The sequence below is a fragment of the Cygnus olor genome, chromosome 1 (genome assembly GCF_009769625.2).
Source record: "Cygnus olor isolate bCygOlo1 chromosome 1, bCygOlo1.pri.v2, whole genome shotgun sequence".
Lineage (NCBI taxonomy): Eukaryota > Metazoa > Chordata > Aves > Anseriformes > Anatidae > Cygnus > Cygnus olor.
Genome location: NC_049169.1, coordinates 209389325 through 209410049, shown reverse-complemented (window position 1 = coordinate 209410049; position 20725 = coordinate 209389325). Strand labels below are relative to the sequence as shown.

Here is a 20725-nt window from a genome sequence, read left to right as displayed (position 1 = left end):
CCCCAGCTTCAAAAAAAGGCCAAAGGGATTATCTGGAGAGCCTACCCTGTTGTCAGCGTCACTTTGGTCTCTGGAAAAATCATGGAATTAGTCCTCTTGGAGCATGTGTTTGGCCACACAGGGGAAACTGGGAAGGCAACAGCCAGCAAAGACTGAGCAAGACTAAATCACGACTGAGCAGTCTGTTTGCTTTCTGTGGTTCATGGCCTGAATCTGTTGGTGAAGGGAGAGCAGTGGACGCTGACTGCCTTGGCTTTAACAAGGATTTTGACACCTTCTTCCAAGGAGAAGGTTATGGCTTGGAGAGCTGCACAACCAGGTGGGTAAGAAGTAGGTTTCTGTATGGTTGGGCTCAGAGACTGGTGACTCATGAGCTGTGCTATGCCTGGAGGCGGGGGCCAAGTGGAGCACCACAGCCCTGGAGAATGAGAGCCCACTGGCAGAGGTGGAAATGAGTTTCCGGCTGGATTTAGGAAAAGGCTTTCCCCATGAGGACTGTCCGGTAGTGGAGCAGGTTGCCCAGAGAGGCTGTGCAGCCTCCTGTGCACTCCTTCCTTGTGTCCACTGGGCTGGGCAAATGCAAGGCATTTGGGAGCGCTCCAGCAACACAGTCCCCAGATGCCTGTTAATCTAATGGGCAGGGGTTTGCAGGACTAGCTGTTTTTTCCTCACATACCTGCATTGCTACAAGAAGGCAGGAGCCTTGTGACAAGCTGAAAACATAAAGCATCCTATCACACAGAATCACAGAATCATCTAGGTTGGAAGAGACCTCCAAGATCACCGAGTCCAACCTCTCACCTAACACTAACAAGTCCTCCACTAAACCATATCACTAAGCTCTAAATCTAAACATCTTTTAAAGACCTCATGGGATGGTGACTCACCGCACATGCATGACCCACCATGGGGGTCTGCAGTTGTCCCCACTTCTGTTCATAACCCACAGCAGGAGTCACAGCATGCTGAGGTCCTGTGGGGAACAGCAACAGGCACAGATTCCCAGGAGGAGGTTTTTCCAACAGAATCTGCATCTCCCAGACACATAAACATGCCCACTGCCAACAGCAGTGATTCAGTATATTACATCTCACATAGCCTCTACTCACCAGTGTCACACAGCAGAATATGCACATGTTCCTGTGCTCACTTTCTGTTCCCTTAACGTTGTCTGCAGGCTGTCTCTCCTGCAGTGCATTTTCAGCTTCACTGACCACCTGTACTCGGCCTTCGCCTATCTCTAGCATGTCCTAAACTTCTTTTTTGTATAACACATGGTCTGTCTCGGGTGTTCTCACAGTTCCAGCATTCCCAGGGGCCTATTTTTCATAGCACTCTTTCCCATCCTGGCATCCTGCAAGGGTAAAGCTTCTTCTTGCTGGCACATGTTGAGAGTTCCAGGTGATAGGTAGCCAAAGAGAGAAAATACTCCCTGGTGAAGAAAATAAGAAAGAAGCAGGAACCACTTTCCCAAGAGCCATGAGAGACCCGCTGTATTTGGCTTGGAACGGGTTTATACTAAGCTAAAGATGCAGCATTGGCTTCCTAGCCTGTATCTGTCACCAGACCCTGCTGGATTAGGCGCTGTCAGACCCAGGCTGCAAGGCTTGTAGAGAGCCACAGCCACCCCTCCGCCAGCAAACAGCATAGGCTGAATGCTCCCTAAGTGAAGGCAAGCCAGGACCCACATGCAACCCAGGCAGTGACCCCACTGATGGCTGTGGTCCCACACAATCCAAACCTAATGAGCAGAGCCAGGTGCTGGTAACGTGGTCCATTGACAGTCCTGGGCAAAGCAAGCAAGAGCCAGTTTCAGCGTCCTTCCAGAGAGTCAGGTCAAGGCCAAATGTAGATGGGGCAGAGAGAGAGATGGAGTTAAGGCTACAATATACATCTGAGGGGTCTGTCCAGGGATGAGCTGCCTACAGCATAGGTCTGGGGTCAATCTAGGAGGCAGGACTAGACACAGCGCTGGAGATGAGTACACTAACATAGCTCTGGCCAGGCGTGGGCGCCCAGACCTGAGCTTGAATGGAGCCCCTAGAGCCATGGACAGAAGGTGTGGGCTAGGTTCCCTGGTTGTGGCTGATCAGGGCCATTAAAGCCTATTAGTACCCTTAGGGCTCAGATTCTCCACCATCTACCTCTTTAAGGAGGGTCTTAGTTTGTGTCAGGCAATGTCAGCTCCAATTACTCTGTAGCAGGTATCACTCAGCCAAGACCACGCAGCTCAGGCACAGAGGGCAGTGTTCAGAAGGATCCTATTCCCGTAATTAATTAATTATCCAGTCCTAGTTCATATCTGAATCCTAAAAAGACAGGCTGGCAATTCTAAGGTTATTTGGAAATAGGCAGCATGCTTGTGGGGTCTGTTTGTTTGTTTTGTATGTGTTTGTTTGTTTGTTTTCTATTTCCTTCTTACATCAGACGAGGGAAATAATAGAATATGAGAGAGACTACCCCCAACAACACACTGTGCAGCAGCACAGACCAAAAGCTGGGTTGCAGAGGAAAAGCTGATGGAGGAGAAATTAAGATTTTGCTTCCTACATAAGTGAAGCAAAAGGCAGAAGAGGCAGGAGGAAGCAAGGGAGAGTATGCCTCTTCAATACAGTGGACCAACCCGAAACACTGACGAGCATCCTAGTGCTACTGAAGGAATTAGACAGCCTGGAGATCCAGCAGGAGACCGGGGGCTGAAGACTGACCTCAGGGCCTCAAACAAACAGTACCTTTAAGGGATTCTGCATTTCACTGCAGACTTTGGAGAGAAAATGTTCAGTATGGGTAGTTGTTCATCAGTTCTGCTGCCGTGTTCCAAAGCAGGATGGGAGAGAGGGGACGAAGGCACTCAAATGCTGACAGCAGCTGAGTGGGCAGCAAGGCCTTACAGACAACCCCAGCAGGACATTTTGTGCATCAGACAGCACCTCAGCATCTACAGGGCTTGTGTGTGACCACAGTAAAAAGGCTGAACGTGTTCTCGTCTGTATGCAGGCCGAACTGTGAATATTAAGTGTTTAGCCAGATACTGTATGCTCAGACCTAGAAATATCACAACAGTCATGTGAATACTGGTATGTAAAAGGCATGTTAGCAGGAGAAATGTGCTAATTGAAAAACACACAAAAATGTGAAATGTTAAAACAAAATAGCTACAGTTTGGCACCGTCACCTACAAGGATCACTGAGTGCAAATCCTGGCTTCACACAGGACCACCCAAAAATCAAACTGTATGTCTGAGTATTGTCCTGTTTAACATCGTCATTAATGGTCTGGGGCAGAGTGTAACGTCAGCAAGTCTGCAGATGGCACAAAACTGAGAGGAGTGGCGGATGCACCAGGGGGTTGTGCTGCCCTCCAGAGGGACCCGGACTGGCTGGAGAAATGGGATGACAGAAACGTCATGGAGTTCATCAAGAAGTGCAAAGTCTTGCCCCTGGGGAGGAACAAGTCCAGGCACCAGGACATGCTTGGAGCCCCCCAGGTAGAATGCTGCCTGACAGAAATGGACCTGGGGGGCCTGGTGGACATAAAGATGCTGAAGGGACTGCACCTTCTCTGATATGAGGAGAGGTTGAGAGAGCCGGCACTGTTCAGCCCGGAGAAGAGAAAGCTCGGGAACCTCATCAGTGTCTGTAAATACCTGAAGGGAACACTATCTCTTCTTAGCATATAGGGTTGTAGCTGCACATTCTGTAGTCTTGGACAGAAACACAGCATGCACTTTGGCTCTACACATTGTGCCTAGTGTAACTATGGTGATCCTGCAAGCTTGTGCAGGTGTTCTCTACAGGTGAAGTGACCCCACAGCTTTGTCCACGTCTCGTATCTTCAGGCCAACCCTCTGAGCACATGCAGGTGTCTTTTATGCACGTGGGGACACGCAAGTGTCTTGGACAAAAGCGCAGTGATCCTGTGAGCTTATGCAGGGACCTCATATTGGTGTTGTGATCCTGCAGGTTAGTGTATTTCCCATACTCACACAGTGCCCCTGCAAGTTCATGCAGGTGTCTTGTTCCCAGCTACAGCCTTCTCCTCTCCTTTCTCCTCCCACATGAACTCCTCCTGGGAAGAGCCAGTCTTGGCTCTGCAGGATATTTGAAGTCGAAGGCAGGGCTGCTGCAGAGGATCCACTCACGCTCAGAGCTCTGACTCCTGCAGACACATGTTCAAGCAGCAGGCCTTGCACAACCCCAAGTGGAGGGTTTCCTGGGCTCTCCCATAGACAGGCTGACCCCATTTTCCTCTTGTTTCTCAGGCAAAAGTGAGGAGCCTCCTAAGTAAGTTACAGTAAATCCAGCTGTTCCAAGATTTTGGGTGGGCACTAAATAGAGAGCCTGGGGCTGCTCTGGATTAGCTTTTAGCAAAGTTCGTAGAAAAACGTCCAGACCTGGTTTAAAAATTTCCAGGAGTGGTGAATTTGCCACAGGCCTTGCTGAGCCATTTTGGTGCTTAATTAACCTCACAGATAAAAATGTGCAGTGTGTCCCAGATTGCCTGTGCTCTGCAGTCTGCAGCCATGGATCCCAGCTGTGCATGCCTGATGGACTGTGGTGTCTGCCATACCTAGTGGCTGATCAAACCCTGCACTGCCACTTGGAGAAGTGCCCAGGCTGCAGCAGCCCCTGCCAGAGACAGCGTTGTGCTGGCCTTCAGGGGCTGTCAGGCCCCACAAGCATGGGCTAGCTACAGGCAAGCAGCCAGCCCCATCCCACAGGAGGCAGGCAGAGGGCATCAGTGGTCTGCAGGCAGGAGGGCTTGGGCTGGGGTCACTGGGTACAGTCCTGTGCCCTCTCCATACAGTGGCAGAGACACCATGTGAATTGTACAGCAGCCCCACACTGAGCTAACATGCTTAGCTGCTCCTTTGGCTGTTTTGCTGTTCCTGTGGCTTTTCTCTAGACTCTGGTTTAGCACCACAACTCCAAGTGAGACAAGGACCAGACACAAGTCTCCAGAGCTGGTATAGCAGTGACACAACCTCTCTTGGACACTATGTGGGCTTGTGCACAAAGTGTTTGTGCTAGACCTCTTCCCTGCTTCTTGAGAAGCCATTAAAACAGGACAGGGAGGTGGAGTGATAGATACACATGAATGGGGAACTTCTCTTAGGATCCCTTGCATTGGCTCTACAGCTAGGTTTGCCTCTGTTGCCAAACTCTGGCTCCATCAGGCATTCCTACAGGGAGATGGCTCTGGGTACTGGGGAGCAGGCAGGGAGATGGTACTGTATTGTACGATAGTGACAGGTCATCTGTTCCTCCCATTCCCAAAACCCCACCCAGCTCCTGTGGCAGAAAGCTGGAGTTCCTGATAACTTCCCCTGTAGGTGTCTGTCTTACGACAGGTCAGATTTATACTCTCATATGAACAACTCCAACAGCTACCTGTCTTTATCATTTATCTCTGACTTAACACCCTCCTGTTGCTCCCTGACAGCCTCAGCTTGATATCTGGGGCTCTAGATGGATTCTCATCTGAATGATGCAGGTTTATAGTCATCACGTCCAGACTTGAGGGCCCTCATGCTGCACTTCACCTGTGGCCCTGCCAACCAGATACTCAGCCTGTGCTGCACACAGTGACCACTTCCACTCAGTGGCCCCGTCCCAGCCTACTTCATGAGCCCTCTGCAGCCAGCCATGCCCTGCTCTGAACCCCTGAGCCAAAGCTTCCTCAGGCCAGGAGCTCCTGGCATGTCCAAGATGCTGTTGCTGCTGCAGGAGCAAGGAGGACACAGCAAAGGGAGCTGAGGCAAGATGGAGGGAGGAGGTTGAACAGAGGTGGTGGCAGGTGGGGCCAGTTCCCCAACGTAGCCAGGCTGCTGTCATGGCACCTGTGTCTCTGAGTGCTCTGCAGCTGGAGCAGGGAGGGAGATCTTGTTCCATGGCACTTCTTCCAGCAGCTGCTGTATGGCTGGGGAGCAAATCCCCTCTGAAGGGAGCACTGTGCTTGTTGTCAATGTGCACTCAGCTTCTCTTCGTCAGCATCCCCTTGCAAAGGGCCCACAGGCCTTGGGGAAGGAGGGCTGTCGGGGGAATGTCGCAGGTGCTGCCTCCCCTCCCTGGGGGGGGCTGTGGATGCCAGGCAGGAGAACCAGCAAGGGGCTCCCTCAGGTGCTGCCTCCCCTTCCTGGGGTGAGAGCATAACGAGGTCCTACCTCTTCCCACTTTATTCCTTCTTCCCTAGCCCAGCAGTCTCTGTGCTCACTCTGGTTGTTCATCCGTCTCTGAGGGTCTGGTGGTGGCTCAGGTTGGGGGCCCTGCCCGTAGGAAGGAGCTGTTTGCAGCCCCCAGCTGGGCCCTTTCCTTGGCGCGCATGCAACGTTCCTGTGCTTCTCGCTCACGGGAGCCGAGGCCCCAGCGCTGCTGCTGGGAGGAGCTGTGGCTGACGAGGCCTGAACTCCACTTCACCCGGGCCTGGCCCAGCTGCCTCCCTCCTGGCTCCGTCCTCCAGCTTTGTTCTCCACACTGAGCTCCCAGCTGGTGAAAGAGCCGTGGGCAGTGATGCTGCGGTCAGGGGGAAGAAGCTGTTTTCTACTGAGCTGAGCTGCAAAGAGCCAGAGGTGGAGCAGGACCTTGCAGACAGTGAGCAGTTTTAATCTTCCTGCTGTGTCTGTAGATGCTAATGCAAATCCTGTGCCCCAGGGTCTGGTAGGTCCGGCTGTCAGAGGGCAATGCCACCCCCAGGCATTTTTCTCAAAGCCCAGGGCTGCCAGGCACATAGCTCTGAGAGTGAGGCAGAGCCTGGGACATGGGTAAGGAGGGTCTGGTTTGTTTCCCAGCTTGTCTTAAGTGTCCTTGCAGAAGAGAAAGAGCAGAGGGCCAAGGCCAGCTGCTGCAAGAGTGTGGGTTGTCTCTGGCTGGCCGATCAAGCTGGGTGCAGTGGGGACGCTTGTCTGATAGATCTTTGGCATCTCTGCACCTTTCTGCACCCCCCCCTCCCTGTACAGCCTTTTTCTTTGCTAAGGGAAGTCTGTAGACCTGGGTAGTGGATGTTGCCCCAGGGTTGCAAGAAGGGAGGTTTCACCTGGAACAAGCCACCTCTGGCATGTAGGCACCCATGGCAGCACTGTAGACAGCAAGCATGGTGCAGCTCTTGCAAGTCTGCAAGGCTGTGCTCCCCAGCCCTGTGTCCCCTCCTGGAATGTGCCAGTGTAGGCTGACCCTGGGGTGCCTGCTGCTGCCTGCCACTGCATAGGGCACCACCTGAATCCGTGTGACCCTGCAGGACCTGTCCTCCTGCAGAGAATGCTGCAGAGGGAGTCATCTTGTCTGGGACAAGGATGTCAGGACTGAGGCATTAACAGTCAGTCTGCTTTGCTGTGGCCAGCTTTGGGGGCTGTGCAGTAATTGTGGGCTGTGGAGTAGGGGGCAGTACTGGGTTATAAAGGTGGTGGGCTGGGTCTGTCTGCTTAGGCTGGTGGTCTCAATAGTGCTGCCCTGCTTAAGTAGTGCCTTCTCCTATCCAGGTGACAGCCACCGATGCTGACAGCGGCCTCTTCGGCTCCCTTTCCTACTCCGTTGGTTCTGGCATTGGCAGTGTGGTCCCCACGCAGTTCAGCATCGACAAGAACACGGGGCAACTGTGTACAGTGCAGCCTCTGGACCGTGATGAGGGCACGTCTGCCTATGATTTCACCATCACTGCTGTTGATGGGGTGAGTGCTGCAGATGCCAATGGGGATGCAATGCTGCTGTCTCAGCACTGTGCAGGGGATACAATTGTCCTTGCCCCTGCTCCTTGCCCCATCTCTGATCTGTTTTTTTTCCACAGGGTGGCTTGAACTCGATGGTGTATGTGAAGGTTTTCCTGGAGGACATAAATGACAATCGGCCAGTGTTCTACCCGCTAGAGTATGCTGCCAGCATTAGCACACAGAGCATGCCGGGTACAGCTGTGCTGCGTGTTACTGCCCATGACAAGGATGAAGGTCTGCATGGGAAAGTGACCTACCGCATTGTCTTGGGGAACTCACCCCCTCTCTTCTCTCTCAACAAGGACACAGGTGAGAGAGCTCAGGGCCAGCCAGAGGAAGCATCAGCCAGAGCAGTGGGATACAATTATACAAGCAATAATAAGCAATTATACAAGCAATAATAATAATACAATACAATACAATACAAAAAAAATAATAAAATACAAAAATAATACAATACAAGCAGTGCCACCAGAATATGTCTGTTCCTCTCCTGGACATTTCTTCCTTGTCCCAGTGTCTTGATCTCCCAGCTGCCCATTCTGAGACTCAATCTCTGACTCCTAGATTCTGCTCCCTGCTCTCTTCCTTATTTGTCCCCTCTTTCTTCCTCACTTTCATTGTCATCCCTAACTCTGGTCGCACACTGGAACAGGCTCCCCAGTGAAGTAGTCACTTCACCAAGCCTGTCTGAATTTAAGAAGCGATTGGACTGTGCACTTAGTCACATGGTCTAATATTTTCGGTAGACCTGTGCAGTGCCAGGAGTTGGACTTGATGATCCTTATGGGTCCCTTCCAACTCGGGATATTCTATGATTCTGTGATTCTATGAACTCACTGCACCTTTCCTCCTGCACACTGCTTGTTTTGTCTCATCAGGCTGTATCCTGCTTAGTTTCTTGTCCCTGCCCAGTTGCCTCCTCTCCCCTGCTCAATTTACTCTCTTCCCTTATAACTCTATGTGCCACAAAGTCCAACCTTTCTCATTGCCTGTCTTGTCTCTTGCCTTCTTTGGCCACCAAAGTCAGAGCAGTTTCTGCTGGGGAGGTGTGTGCATAGGTGTGTGGTGCCAGGAGCCCTCAGTGGGACAGGGTGGTGTCCTGTGCTTAGCAGAGGCATCAGGGTCTGCCCACAGTGGTCCCCAGGTTGCCAAAAGTTGGCTGGGATGAGAACAGGCCTACTGGCCATCCTAATGCAGGGCCACCTCCTTTGTAGGATTTGTCCTGGAAGGTTCTGCAGTTCTGCATTTCCTCCAGGAGCCTACTCACAGCCCAGATCCCACCTGCCACTGCTGCGCCCTGACCATCGCCCTGTGCCCCACATCAGAAGTCCTGTTCCCTCCTTCCCCTCTCCCAAATTCTGCTCTCTGTCTTGCTTCTCACAGCCTTCATTGCTGCTTAGCTCAGGACTAGACTTGAGGCTGAGAACGGAGAATCTGGGGAGCCTTTCCCAGCAGGGTTCCTATTCTTTACTCCAATTCTTCCATGGCAAGTTGCCCTGTGACACACATTGTTTGCTACCCTTTTAGGTCTTTCATTTCCTGATCAATCTGATCTAGTTGGTGGCATCCCTGCCCATGGCACGGGGGTTGGAACTATATGATCTTTAAGGTCCCTTCCAACCCAAGCGCCATTCTGTGATTCTACGATTTCAAGCTTATAGTTTGTCCTGTTGCTCTGGTGCCACGTGATGTAGGGGTGCAGGCTTAGTACCCTCTGAACGTCTTTCTTCCCTAGGTGTCATTTCCCTCTCATGGTCCCTGAGTGGTAAAGCCAACACCCTGGTGCAGCTGGTGATCTCTGCACAAGATGGAGGGGGCCTACAGGCACAGCCAAACGCCCGAGTGAACATCAGCATCGTAGAGGGCACAGTCTCGCCCCCCATCTTTGAGCAAGCCCAGTACTTCTTCACAGTGCCCGAGGACATGTTGCAGGGCACCAACGTGGGGGCTGTCCATGCCCAGAATCCTCCAGGTATGGGCCTGGCCCTTTTATATGCAGTCACTTTCTGCTGTTCCTGCATTGTTTTGAAAGTCTGGTATCACACTTCCTCAGAAAGCAACCCCATTCTGGGAGCTCCATGCATGCTCAAAGGCATGCACATCTGAATGTGCACCCCAGGACTGTCACTCTGTTCCAATACTTACTCTCACACATGCTTACATGTGTGTACACACACTTGTGCCCATGCACACAAGCATGCAGAGTGCTGCTCTGTATCTCCAGACCAGAGTCTGCCCTAGACAGCAATGTCCAACCCTGATGCTGTCTGTAGCAGGCTGAGGAGGAGGGCCAGGTACACAAATCATTCCTCCTGTCTTCATTTCCCTATCTGCAGGTCATGCCGATGACATCTTTTATTCCATCTCCTCGGGGGATCCTCATGGCTATTTTTCCATTGACTCTGGCTCTGGGCAGCTCCGCACCAGCCTGCCTCTTGATCACGAGTCTCAGGCAGTCCTCATTCTGGATGTCCAGGCCCGAAGTGGTTCACCCCCTGCATATAGCAACACCCGTGTGAAAATCTCTGTGTCAGATGTGAATGACAATGCACCAGTGTTCCCAGCCACCTCTGACTCCATTCTGCTGCCAGAGGCCACAGAGCCTGGGACTACAGTGTACACTTTGCAGGCTGAGGACCGCGACAGCGGTGCCAATGGTCAGGTGAATTTTGAGCTGGTGTCAGGAGGTGATGGCACCTTCAGTGTTGAGCGCTCATCAGGGGCAGTGCGACTGGTCGGAGCACTGCAGTATGAAGCCAGCGCAGCATACAGGCTGGCCATTGTGGCCCGAGACAGTGGAGTTCCCCAGCTCAGCTCCACCTTCACACTCCTGGTGCATGTGCAAGCTGAGCATGACAATGGGCCCATCTTTGACACACTCACCTATCGTGTGGAGGTGCGGGAAGGTGTGCCTGTCTCCACTCGCTTCCTGCAGGTGCGGGCCCTGGCACGCGATGCAGAAGCCATGACCCTTACCTACCACTTGCGTGCAGATGGGGATGCTGCCAGCTTTGGCATCATGCCTGAGAGCGGTTGGCTATATGTCAAAAGTGCCCTGGACCGGGAGACACGGGACCTGTATGTGCTCACAGTGCTGGCATCGGCAGGAGGCAGTGCCACAGGGGGGGAAGCCCGGAAAACAGGCACCAGCACTGTACGAATCAGCATCACTGATGAGAACGACAACAGCCCTCGGCTGAGTGAGGAGCGTTACTTCTTCACTGTTCCTGAGAATCAAGCTCCTGGTAGCAGTGTGGGAAGGGTGATGGCAAGTGACCGGGATGCTGGACAGAATAGCCGTCTCACCTACCGTCTGCTCCAGCATGAGCCCAACTTCCTTATCCACACACAGACAGGTGAGAGTCCCCCTGGCTTCTTAGGCTGGGACTGGCTGGGGAAAATACCCAGGGCAGGTCAAAAGTGATGCAGGCCAGGCCAGTATCACAACAAATTAATCATCTTCCTACCCCTGCAGTGCTGGGCTCCCCAGCAACACACCTGAGCACAGGCCCTTCTCTAAAGAGGATTTCTCCCTCACAGGAGAGCTCAGCACCAAGCACAGCCTGGACCGGGAGCAGCAGTCCAGCTACCAACTGTTGGTGATTGTGCAGGATGGGGGAGCACCACCCCGCAGTGCCACAGGAACCATCTATGTCACTGTCCTGGATGAAAATGACAACACTCCTGCTTTCCTTCATGTGGCCAGTGGTCAGGAACTGCCTGTGCAGGTAGGTGCAGCAGGCTGAGGTCCTAGTGGGGCAGCAGCGTGGTAGCCTCTGAGCCTGGGGGCAGATAGGGGAAGGGCACACAGCGGAGTCTCAGAGTGGGAGAGAAACAGTCACAGGTTGCACCCATGCAGCAGCCAGGGCAGCCTGGCAAATCTGAGGGAGATGTGGTAAGATGGGCATGCCCTTAGGAAATAGAGGTCTCCTTGTACACAGAGTGGGGACTGCAAAGGGCTCTGGTGCCAATAGGACTGAGCAGCAGGCAGAAGCTCTTGGCTCACAGCTGCCTGCAAGGAGGAAAGGTGAAGGGGAGCCCCAAACCTGAGCCAGCAGAGCCAGGAGTAAAACACTCACAAGCATTTATCTTCTGGGTCTCAGGACTTTCAGCATAGCCACTGAGGTTTCTGGGAGGTCAAGAAAGCACTGCCCAGGTTGTTGAGAATCTTTGATGGGCTCCAACCCAACTTTCCCTCTCAGTATGGCCTGGTGGCTGTGGTCACCCATGCTCCCAGTGTGGTATGGACTGAGCTATGTCTGTGCTGCTGAAGAAAAGGACCAGACCTCATCTCCCAGCCCTGCTCTGCTGTGGCCCCTCTGGAGCAGCTTATGTGGCCAGGACACCAGCAGTGATGGAGGGCAGGGTGGGCGATGTAGACCCTGTCCTCATCTCTGTATGGAGTGGGGAGCACCTACAACTGAAAGGATGCGCTTGCATGCATCCTTACAGCATTTCAGGCAGCCTGCTCAAAGCTACTTGTGTCCCACTGGGTTTTAAACATCCCAGTGATGGGAGCCTTTCCCGTGTTGCAGGTTCTGCCTGGGCCAGGCTGTGCTGGCTGGCCGCTGCTGCAGCTGGGAGGCCATTGACATGGCCTGGGGTGCCACAGCTCTGGTCAGGCCTGCCCTGATGGTTACTGCTTCCCTTCCTGCTCCATCCACAGCTCCCCTTGCCCAGACTTTCTCGTGCCTGTCCAGCTGACACTCTGCATGCAGAACTGTCTGGCAAGGCGTGGACTGTATGGTGGCATCTCTCAGGGCTTGGTGGAGGCAGGGGAAGGCAGAGTTAGTCTCATGCTCTCTCTGAGCACTGGCCTTTGGGTCACTCCTGCAGGCCAGGGCCAGCTGGCCATTACACTGCTGGGTGTAATAGAACAGGCTCTGCAGAATGGCATTGCTAGCACTCCCTGTCTGCAGTCTGCTGAATGTCTTTGCTCATGTGTGTGGACACCTGCAGCACAAGTGTGCTGCAGTGGATTCTAGCGTCTGGGCCATGAAACAGTGGGAGTGTTCTGCTGGAGCTCAGGTCTCTTCTCTTGCAAAGGTACCACAAAAGCATGTGCATCCTTGAGGAGACACAGCAAGGCTGAGGTGTATTTGGAGTCCTGAGGGCAGGTAAATGCAATGAGAGAAAAGAAGATGGGAGATGGCATTCATTGTTGCTAACTAGAAAGTGCTAATATACATGGCAAAAAGCAATATGAATTTCACTTACATAGTGAAGGGCTCTGAAATGGCAACTGAAGTCTAGGGAGAATCTCAGGGCATCACTGTAAATGCTTTGTGAAAATTTCATCTCAGGACTCAGCAGCAGTCAAAAAGGTGAATCAAATGCTGTGTTTTATTAGAAAAGGAACAGAGACTGAGAGAAAAACTCTGTGTACACTCTGTTGTGCCTTCACAGACTCACTGAATCACAGAAAGTTAGGGATTGGAAGGGACCTTGAAAGATCATCTAGTCCAATCCCCCTGCCGGAGCAGGAACACCTAAATCATGTCACACAGGAACATGTCCAGGCGGGTTTTGAATGTTTCCAGAGAAGAAGACTCCACAAGCCCCCTGGGCAGCCTGTTCCAGTGTTCTGTCACCCTCACCGTGAAAAAGTTTTGTCTCATAATTAAGCGGAACCTCCTATGTTCCAGCTTACATCCATTGCCCCTTGTCCTATCATTGGGTGTCACCAAGAAAAGCCTGGCTCCATCCTCCTGACACTCTCCCTTTACATATTTATACATATTTATATATATATATATAGGTATATGTTTACATATACATATTTATACATATCAACGCAAATAAGGTCACTCCTGTGTCCTCTTCTCCAAGCTAAAGAGACCCAGCCCCCCAGCCTTTCCTCATAAGGAAGATGCTCCACTCCCTTAATCATCCTTGTGGCTCTGGCTGGACTCTCTCAAGCAGTTGTTATATTCATTCCACTGAATAAGCAATAGTGATATAAAAGGCTCAGAAAAGAGTGTTAATGTGATCTCTAGTAGATAATGGCTTCCATGCAGAGAGAAAATACTTGAACATTCTTTGGCATGATAGATACTTCAGGAATATGACAGAGGTGTGCATTGAGTGGCACAGAGAGAGTCATGGGGAAATTAGAGGTTGCACTTTTCACAATACAAGAACTAGGCAGCTTCGTAGGAAATGACCGGGCAGCAGGTTTAAAATAAACAAAGGCAGTACTTTTTCATGCAGAACGTAATTAAAATGTGAAGTCATTGCCAAAAGTTGCATGGGTTCAAAGTTAGATGAATTCATGGAAAGAAAAAAATCCATCAAAGGCTGTTGAACAAAAGTACGATCTGTGGCTCAGGAAGTGACTTAGCCACAGACTGCTGGAAGCTGGGAAGGTTTCACAGGAGAATTATTCCATACGTACCCTACTTCTTGCATCTTCTCTATCCACTGCCAGCCACTGTTTGAGTTGTGCCTCTAGTTGAGACAGTTCTCTTTGGACCGGGTTGGAATTTGCAGCAGCCTTCTTGGAGGGTGGACATCTGACCTGGAGAAGCCTGCCTGGTGGTAATTTTACTAAGGTGGAGGTTTTTGCAGAGGCAGGACCACTTCTATTGCTATTTATTTCTCTGTTTGTGCACCTGAAATGACATTTGTAATGGAGCCTGTGTGGCTGCTGATTTTTTAACTCACCCACTGAGTCACTGCTTTCCTCAAGTGGGGTTTGATTTCTGGTGGACGGGCAGTGAGACCATGTGCATGAAGTTGGAACCCCTTGTATCTTGGTTGCAGGTGATTATGAACAGCATGGGGGCAAGCCCTGTCCCAGCCTGCTACAGAGGAGGGCTTGGAAGGGGCCTCCTAAGCATGGCCCTGCTCAGAGGTGTCCACATAGATAGTCCTTTTCATAAACAGCTGAGCTATATTTAGAAGGTCCTCTGCCTCCATCACTGCTGTAAAATGCTGTTCCAGATTCCTTGATCTGGTAGTTAGAAACCGTCTCTTAATTTCCAGCCTAAACTAATTTCTGACCACTTTATACTCATTTGTTCTTGTGCCAATATTGTGTTTTTGCTTAAATAGCTCCTCTCTCTCCTTGGAATTTCCCTCCCCTTTCCTCAGTGTTTACAGAGTGCAGTCACATCACTCTTTGGCCCGGCTAAACAAGTCCAGCTCCTCTGGTTGTTGTCCCCCTCCGCCCCCGCTCCCCCTCTGTGAGCGCCACCAGCGTGGTGCCAGCAGCTTGTGCAACAACATTAACACTTGCCTCCACTCAAAAGCTTGCAGACTCTTTCCTTGGACTCTTTCTTGGATTGTGTTTGTCCTGTGTATGCATGCATTGAAGCGGTACCACACAAAGATCAGAGAGCACAGCTGGGTCTGTGAGGGCGATTTGTGCTGTAGGATGTGAATTTGGTCTGTGACAGCATCGTACTGGTGAGAAAGGGATCACAGAATCTGTGCCAAGTGGGGTGCCTGCTCTACTGGTGAGGTGTTGATGGGTGCAAATAGTCAGCGCTGGAGGAGAGACGGGTCTGCCAGCAGGTGTGGTTGTTTGCTGAGGGTACCCCTAACACTGATGGATGGTGAGGGGCAGTAATGGGGATGTGTCTACTTCCCTAACTATCCACGGAAGGAGTGAATAGTTATCCATTAGGATAGTTATCCACTAAAGGAGCCGGCGCTCTTAGTCATATGGTCTGAATTTTTGGGGGTTAGACCTGCGTGGTGCCAGGAGTTGAAGTCAATGATCCTTATAGGTCCCTTCCAACTCGGGATATTCCATGATTCTATGATTCTAGGAGTTTCCATGCAATGCTGTTATGTGTGGCCTCTGTCAGGAAGCATAGAGTGTAGTGTTAGCTGAGGATGTGCATAATTCATGCCTTAAAGGTACTGTGATGCACTGGCACAGAATGGTAGTCTTAAGTGCCCGCAGGCAGCCAGTCAGTAATGCTAACTAGAAGCAAAGGAGAGAAGGGAAAAGCCCTAGGAGTAGGGGTGTTTGGGTGCAGGAAGAACTGCCCGATGCGTTTCCAGCGATCATGAACTGCCCTGGGCTGGCTGGTGGGAACTGAGGGGACCCTTTCCATTGCCAGGGTGAGTGGCCTCTGCACTAGTCAGAGCTTGAACATTTCCATTTGCCTCCAAAGGGGTCAAGTGGGGGCAGAGGGGATTTTCTTTGCTGCAGAGGCCTTGGGTGTAACATTGGTGAAGTGTCCCTCCATCACCCTGCAGCTCACTGCTGCAGCATGCGCCAAGGCTGCCGAGCTGCGTTAAGCTGGGCGGCACAGGGGGATGGCAGGGCAGGACCTCCGTCTGCCTGCTTGGCTGCAAACTTCCCCATGTTGTGCAGACTCAGGTCTTGGCTGGGGAGCTGTGCCCTGGGCAAGGTGCAGGACGGGTGTAGGAAGACACAGATGCTGTGCTTGGGGTCTGTGGGAATGCTCTGGAGGATGCCCTGTGCCACTCAGCTGCTCTCTGGGCTGTGCTGCAGGTGCTGGAAGAGAAGCCGTCGGGACTTCTCGTTGCCTCCCTCCAGGCCAAGGACCCTGACGAGGGTGAGAATGGGACCATCACCTACTCACTAATAGGTACGAGCTGCTGACCTGGCTACCTGGCACTGTTCTCTCTTGTGCAGCCATGACCCTTTTGGGCGGATGGGTGACCCCTGCCCCAGCCCTGTCATGCCACAGTCCTTCCTCCATACCAGCATGTCCTCTGCCCCTCCCTCCTCTCTGCCTCTCCCTGCAGCATTTCACCTTCTCTCTGCAGGAGCCTGGGCAGAGCGTTTCACACTGCATGTGGCCACTGGAGAGCTGCGGACTGCCACAGTGCTACGCCGGTCTGACCGTGCTGAGTATATCTTCACTGTGACAGCCAGTGACCGGGGCACGGTGCCCCGCAGTACCTCGGCCATCATCCGCATTCAGGTATCCAGCACCCCAGCTGCTCTCATCCCTGTACCATCCACTCCTTGCTCATCTCTTGGAGGACACCATTCAGCTACTTGGCAGCCTTCCTCCATACCCTTCTTGCCCTCCACCACCTCCATCCCAGGGCACCCTCTGCCCTTGCTCAACTGTTGCTCCAGCCCCACCATTGTGGTGGAGAATATGGGATGGGAAGAGACTAGCTGCCACTCATTCGTAAATGCTCTCATTCATAAAGTGGTCAGCATCAGCATTAGTAGTAAACATTTGTCTTTTCCAGACTGGGACAGCCATACCAGTCCTACACGTTGTTGCAGAGACAACCTTAGAAGTCCCCTGCCCAGAGGCATTAATTCTTCCCAGCATCTACTGAAAACATTTCTCCTGATGTGCAGGAATTTCTTCATGTATGCATAGCTTTGGCACTCACCGTCTGATGTGTTAGCTCAGATAGCTGAGTCCTTTCTCTGTTGTTAGTAATGAATTTAATTTTACAGCAGAGACTCTGATTCCCCCACAGTCAATGCGCTTTCACGGTACACCATTTCACATCCTGTCCCCATTGTTGCAGTTCCCATGGTCACTTGACTCCCTTCGTTTGATGTTCTGTTCTTTCTCTGTGCTGGCAGTGCCCTCTAACTCTGTCAGCAAACCTTTAACGTACACAGCTTTCTTTTATTATTATATTAAATTAGATCTACTGTGTTTCCTTTGTGTTTGAGGATAGAAGTACTGTGTTAGCCTGGCACATCTGCCTTTAGCCATTCCACAATACGTTTTAAAACTATTTCCTTTTTATGCCATGTCTAACTGTTCTTGTTTTTCAAGTTCTTCCTTGGCCTTCAAAGTACTGAGACCAGGCTGACATGCTTTTTGTCCCTGAAGTGCTTGTTTGCATGCCCATAACGTAGCTATTTGCTTGGCAGTCACTAGTTCTGATACTCCTCTGAGTTGACAGTTTTGATGGACTTTATTTTTCCCCAGCTCCTTGACAAGACTGCACTGAGTTCTTCAACATGTTTTCCCTTCAGATGACACTATTACTTTTCTCTCACTCCTGTCCACAGCGGTACATCATCCCTGAATTAACTTCACAATCTTTAATAAAAGTAGTAATGGTATTTATTTATCTTCAGGTCACACTAGGTTGTCTTTCTTCTCTGTACCTCTCATCTGAATGAGCATTACCTCTCTTCTTGCCCACTCTTGCTTATGTTTTGCAGAATTGTTTCTGCTGGCATCTGTTTCTATTACAGTGTCTAACCCAATCACAGAATCACAGCATGGCTGAGGTTGGAGGCATCTGGTCCAACCCCTCCCTGCTCCAGCAAGGCCACCCAGAGCCACTTGCTAACAACCACATCCAGGTGGCTTTTGAAGATCTCCATGGATGGAGACTCCACCACCTCCCTTGGCAGCCTCTTCCATTGTCTAACCACCCTTTCACTGAAGATTTTTTTCTAAAAAAATTTTCTAAAAAAAAAAGTATTAATCTAGTATTTTAATTAATTTAATTAATTTAATTAATCTAGTATTAGTATTAATCTAGTATTAGTATTTAATCTAACCTCCAGTGGTGCAACTTGAGGCCATTTCCTATTTCCTGTTGCTTGTTACTTGGGGGAAGAGACTGACCCCCCACACTACAACCTCCTTTGAGGTAGTTGTAGAGTGATAAGGTTTCCTCTGAGCCTCCTTTTCTCTAGGCTAAATAACCCCAGTTCCCTCAGCCATTCCTCATAAGATTTGTTCTCTAGATCCTTCACCACCTTCATTGCCTTTCTTTGGACATGCTCCAGCACCTTGATGTCTTTCTTGTAGTGAGGGGCCCCAAGCTGAACTCAATGTGGCCTCACCAGAGCTGAATACAGAGGAACAATCACTTCCCTGGTCCTGCTGGCCACATTATTTCTGATACAAGCCAAGATGTCATTGGCCTTCTTGGCCACCTGAGCACACTGCTGGCTCATGTTGAGTCTGTTATCAACCAATACCCCCAGGTCCCTTTCTGACAGGCAGCTTTCCAGCCACTCTTCCCCCAGCCTGTAGCATTGCATGGGGTTTTTGTGACCCATAGGGTAGGACCCAGCACTTAACCTTGTTGAACTTCGTACAGTTGTCCTCGACTCATCAATCCAGCCTATCCAGATCCCTCTGTAAAGCTTTCCTACCCATGAGCAGATCAACACTCCCGCCCAACTCTGTGTCACCTGCAAACTTATTGAAGGTGCACTTACTTCCCTTGTCCAGATCATTGATAAAGATATTAAAAAGAACTGGCCCTAATACTGAGCCAAGAGGGATGCAACTTGTGACCAGCCTCCAACTGGAGGGTAGACAAGGTTCACAGCCTTGTGCTCAGTGCCTCCTCTCATCACTGGGTGCCACAAAAAAGAGCCTGGCTCCATCTTCCATACACCCTCTCTTCAGATATTTATATACATTGATCTACCTGAGCCTTCTCTGCTCATTCAGCAGCTCTGTCTGTCCTTACCTACTCTAGTTCCCCAGGTGGAGCTTGTCTTTCATCCTGTCAAGCCTGTGCTCATTCTCAGCATGTTTTTCAAGTTGTTACTCATCTGTTAGGCCACAAGACCTGTGACCTTGCCTTCATACACCTGCACTCCTCAGGCCCCATGCCCACTGGCTCCCCAAGAGCCCCCCTCCCCACCCCACCTCCGCAACATGCAAGATCCTGGTATGCACCCCTGATTGCTGCCTCTCCTCTCAGGTGCTGCCATCCTCCCGTGTGCTGCCCCGGCCCGATGCCACCGTGCTGACACTGCACCCTCTCGAGGGGGTCAAGCCAGGGTCTGTGATCGGCTCAGTGGCACCCCCAGATGCCCCTGCACGAGGACAGCTGACCTACACAGTGGTAGGAGGTGGTGGGGATGGCGCCTTTGTTGTTGACAGTGTGACAGGGGAGATCTACGCTGCCCAGGAGCTGGATTATGAAGCCGGGGCACGGCACATGCTTCAGGTGAGTGCTGAGGACACACAGCATGGCTATCCTTCCAGCCGACTGGTGCTGGTACAGATCCATGTGCAGGACTGCAATGACCAGGCACCCACCTTCCCTGAAGACCCCATCACCATTGTGGTGCCCGAGAACGTGCAGGCTGGTTCGTCCATCTTCACCTTCCAGGCGCTGGATGGGGATGGCGTAGGCCCCAACAGCCAGGTGCGCTATGCCCTACTGCGCCAGGAGCCCCCTGGGGCCCCCTTCCAGCTTGACAGCCGATCAGGACTGCTGACCCTTCGCCAGGGCCTTGACCGGGAGGCTGCTGCCTCCTTCCTCTTGGTGGTGGAGGCCACAGACCAGGCACGCAATGTCAGCCAGCGCCGCTCGGCAGCTGTGACGGCCCGTGTATTTGTGACTGATGAGAATGACAATGCACCCGTGTTTCTGTCACCTGCTGCTGTCAGCGTCATGGAGGATCAGCCAACTGGGTTCGTGGCTCTGCACGTGGTGGCCCAGGACAACGATTTGGGAGAGAATGGGCGAGTGAGCTACTCATTACGAGCAGGCAACAGTGATGGCCGCTTCCACCTTAACCCCAGCACTGGTGAGGGCCTGGGAGGATGCAGGGTGGGCAGCAGCAACACTGGGAACGTGGGGTCTGAGGAGGGTGCAGGCACATGTGGGGATGTAGCATGGTGCACAGAAGGAGAGTGTGGGCTGGGGAGTACAGATCACCTGGAGGTAAGAAGGACTTATGGGGTGTGGACAGCCCCAAGCATAGCACCTGGCTGGTGTGACGTTGCTGTCTCTCAAGCTCACCCCAATGCCTGCAGCCTTGTGACAGCTCTGTCCTGGGAGTGGTTGGCCCTGATGGCATGCGGTCCCAGATCATCCCTCTCCCCCTGTCTGCAGGTGCGCTCTCTGTTGTGCGGGCGCTGAACCGGGAGGAGGTGGTGCAGCACAACCTGACTGTGGTGGCCACAGACCATGGCTTCCCACGCCGCTCGGCCACACAGCTACTCTCTGTGCTGGTGCTGGATGTCAACGATGAGGCTCCCAGTTTTGAGAAGCCTGAGTATGAAGCGCACATCATGGAGAACCTGCCAGCTGGCAGCCCTGTACTGCAGGTGCTGGCCACAGACCGGGACCTGGGT

General features: G+C 51.9%; 1 protein-coding gene across 4 annotated transcripts in view; it reads left to right on the top strand.

The window, feature by feature from the left end:
* DCHS1 (dachsous cadherin-related 1) overlaps positions 1–20725 on the top strand; it is an 84464-nt gene that overhangs the window by 46740 nt on the left and 16999 nt on the right. For all 4 annotated transcript variants that reach the window (XM_040544694.1, XM_040544695.1, XM_040544693.1 and 1 more), the window contains 9 exons: positions 7476–7664; positions 7781–8012; positions 9442–9678; positions 10043–11062; positions 11247–11434; positions 16174–16270; positions 16452–16609; positions 19341–20175; positions 20484–20723. In XM_040544694.1, coding sequence (XP_040400628.1) covers positions 7476–7664; positions 7781–8012; positions 9442–9678; positions 10043–11062; positions 11247–11434; positions 16174–16270; positions 16452–16609; positions 19341–20175; positions 20484–20723 — 3196 coding nt within the window. The remainder of the gene's footprint in view (positions 1–7475; positions 7665–7780; positions 8013–9441; positions 9679–10042; positions 11063–11246; positions 11435–16173; positions 16271–16451; positions 16610–19340; positions 20176–20483; positions 20724–20725) is intronic.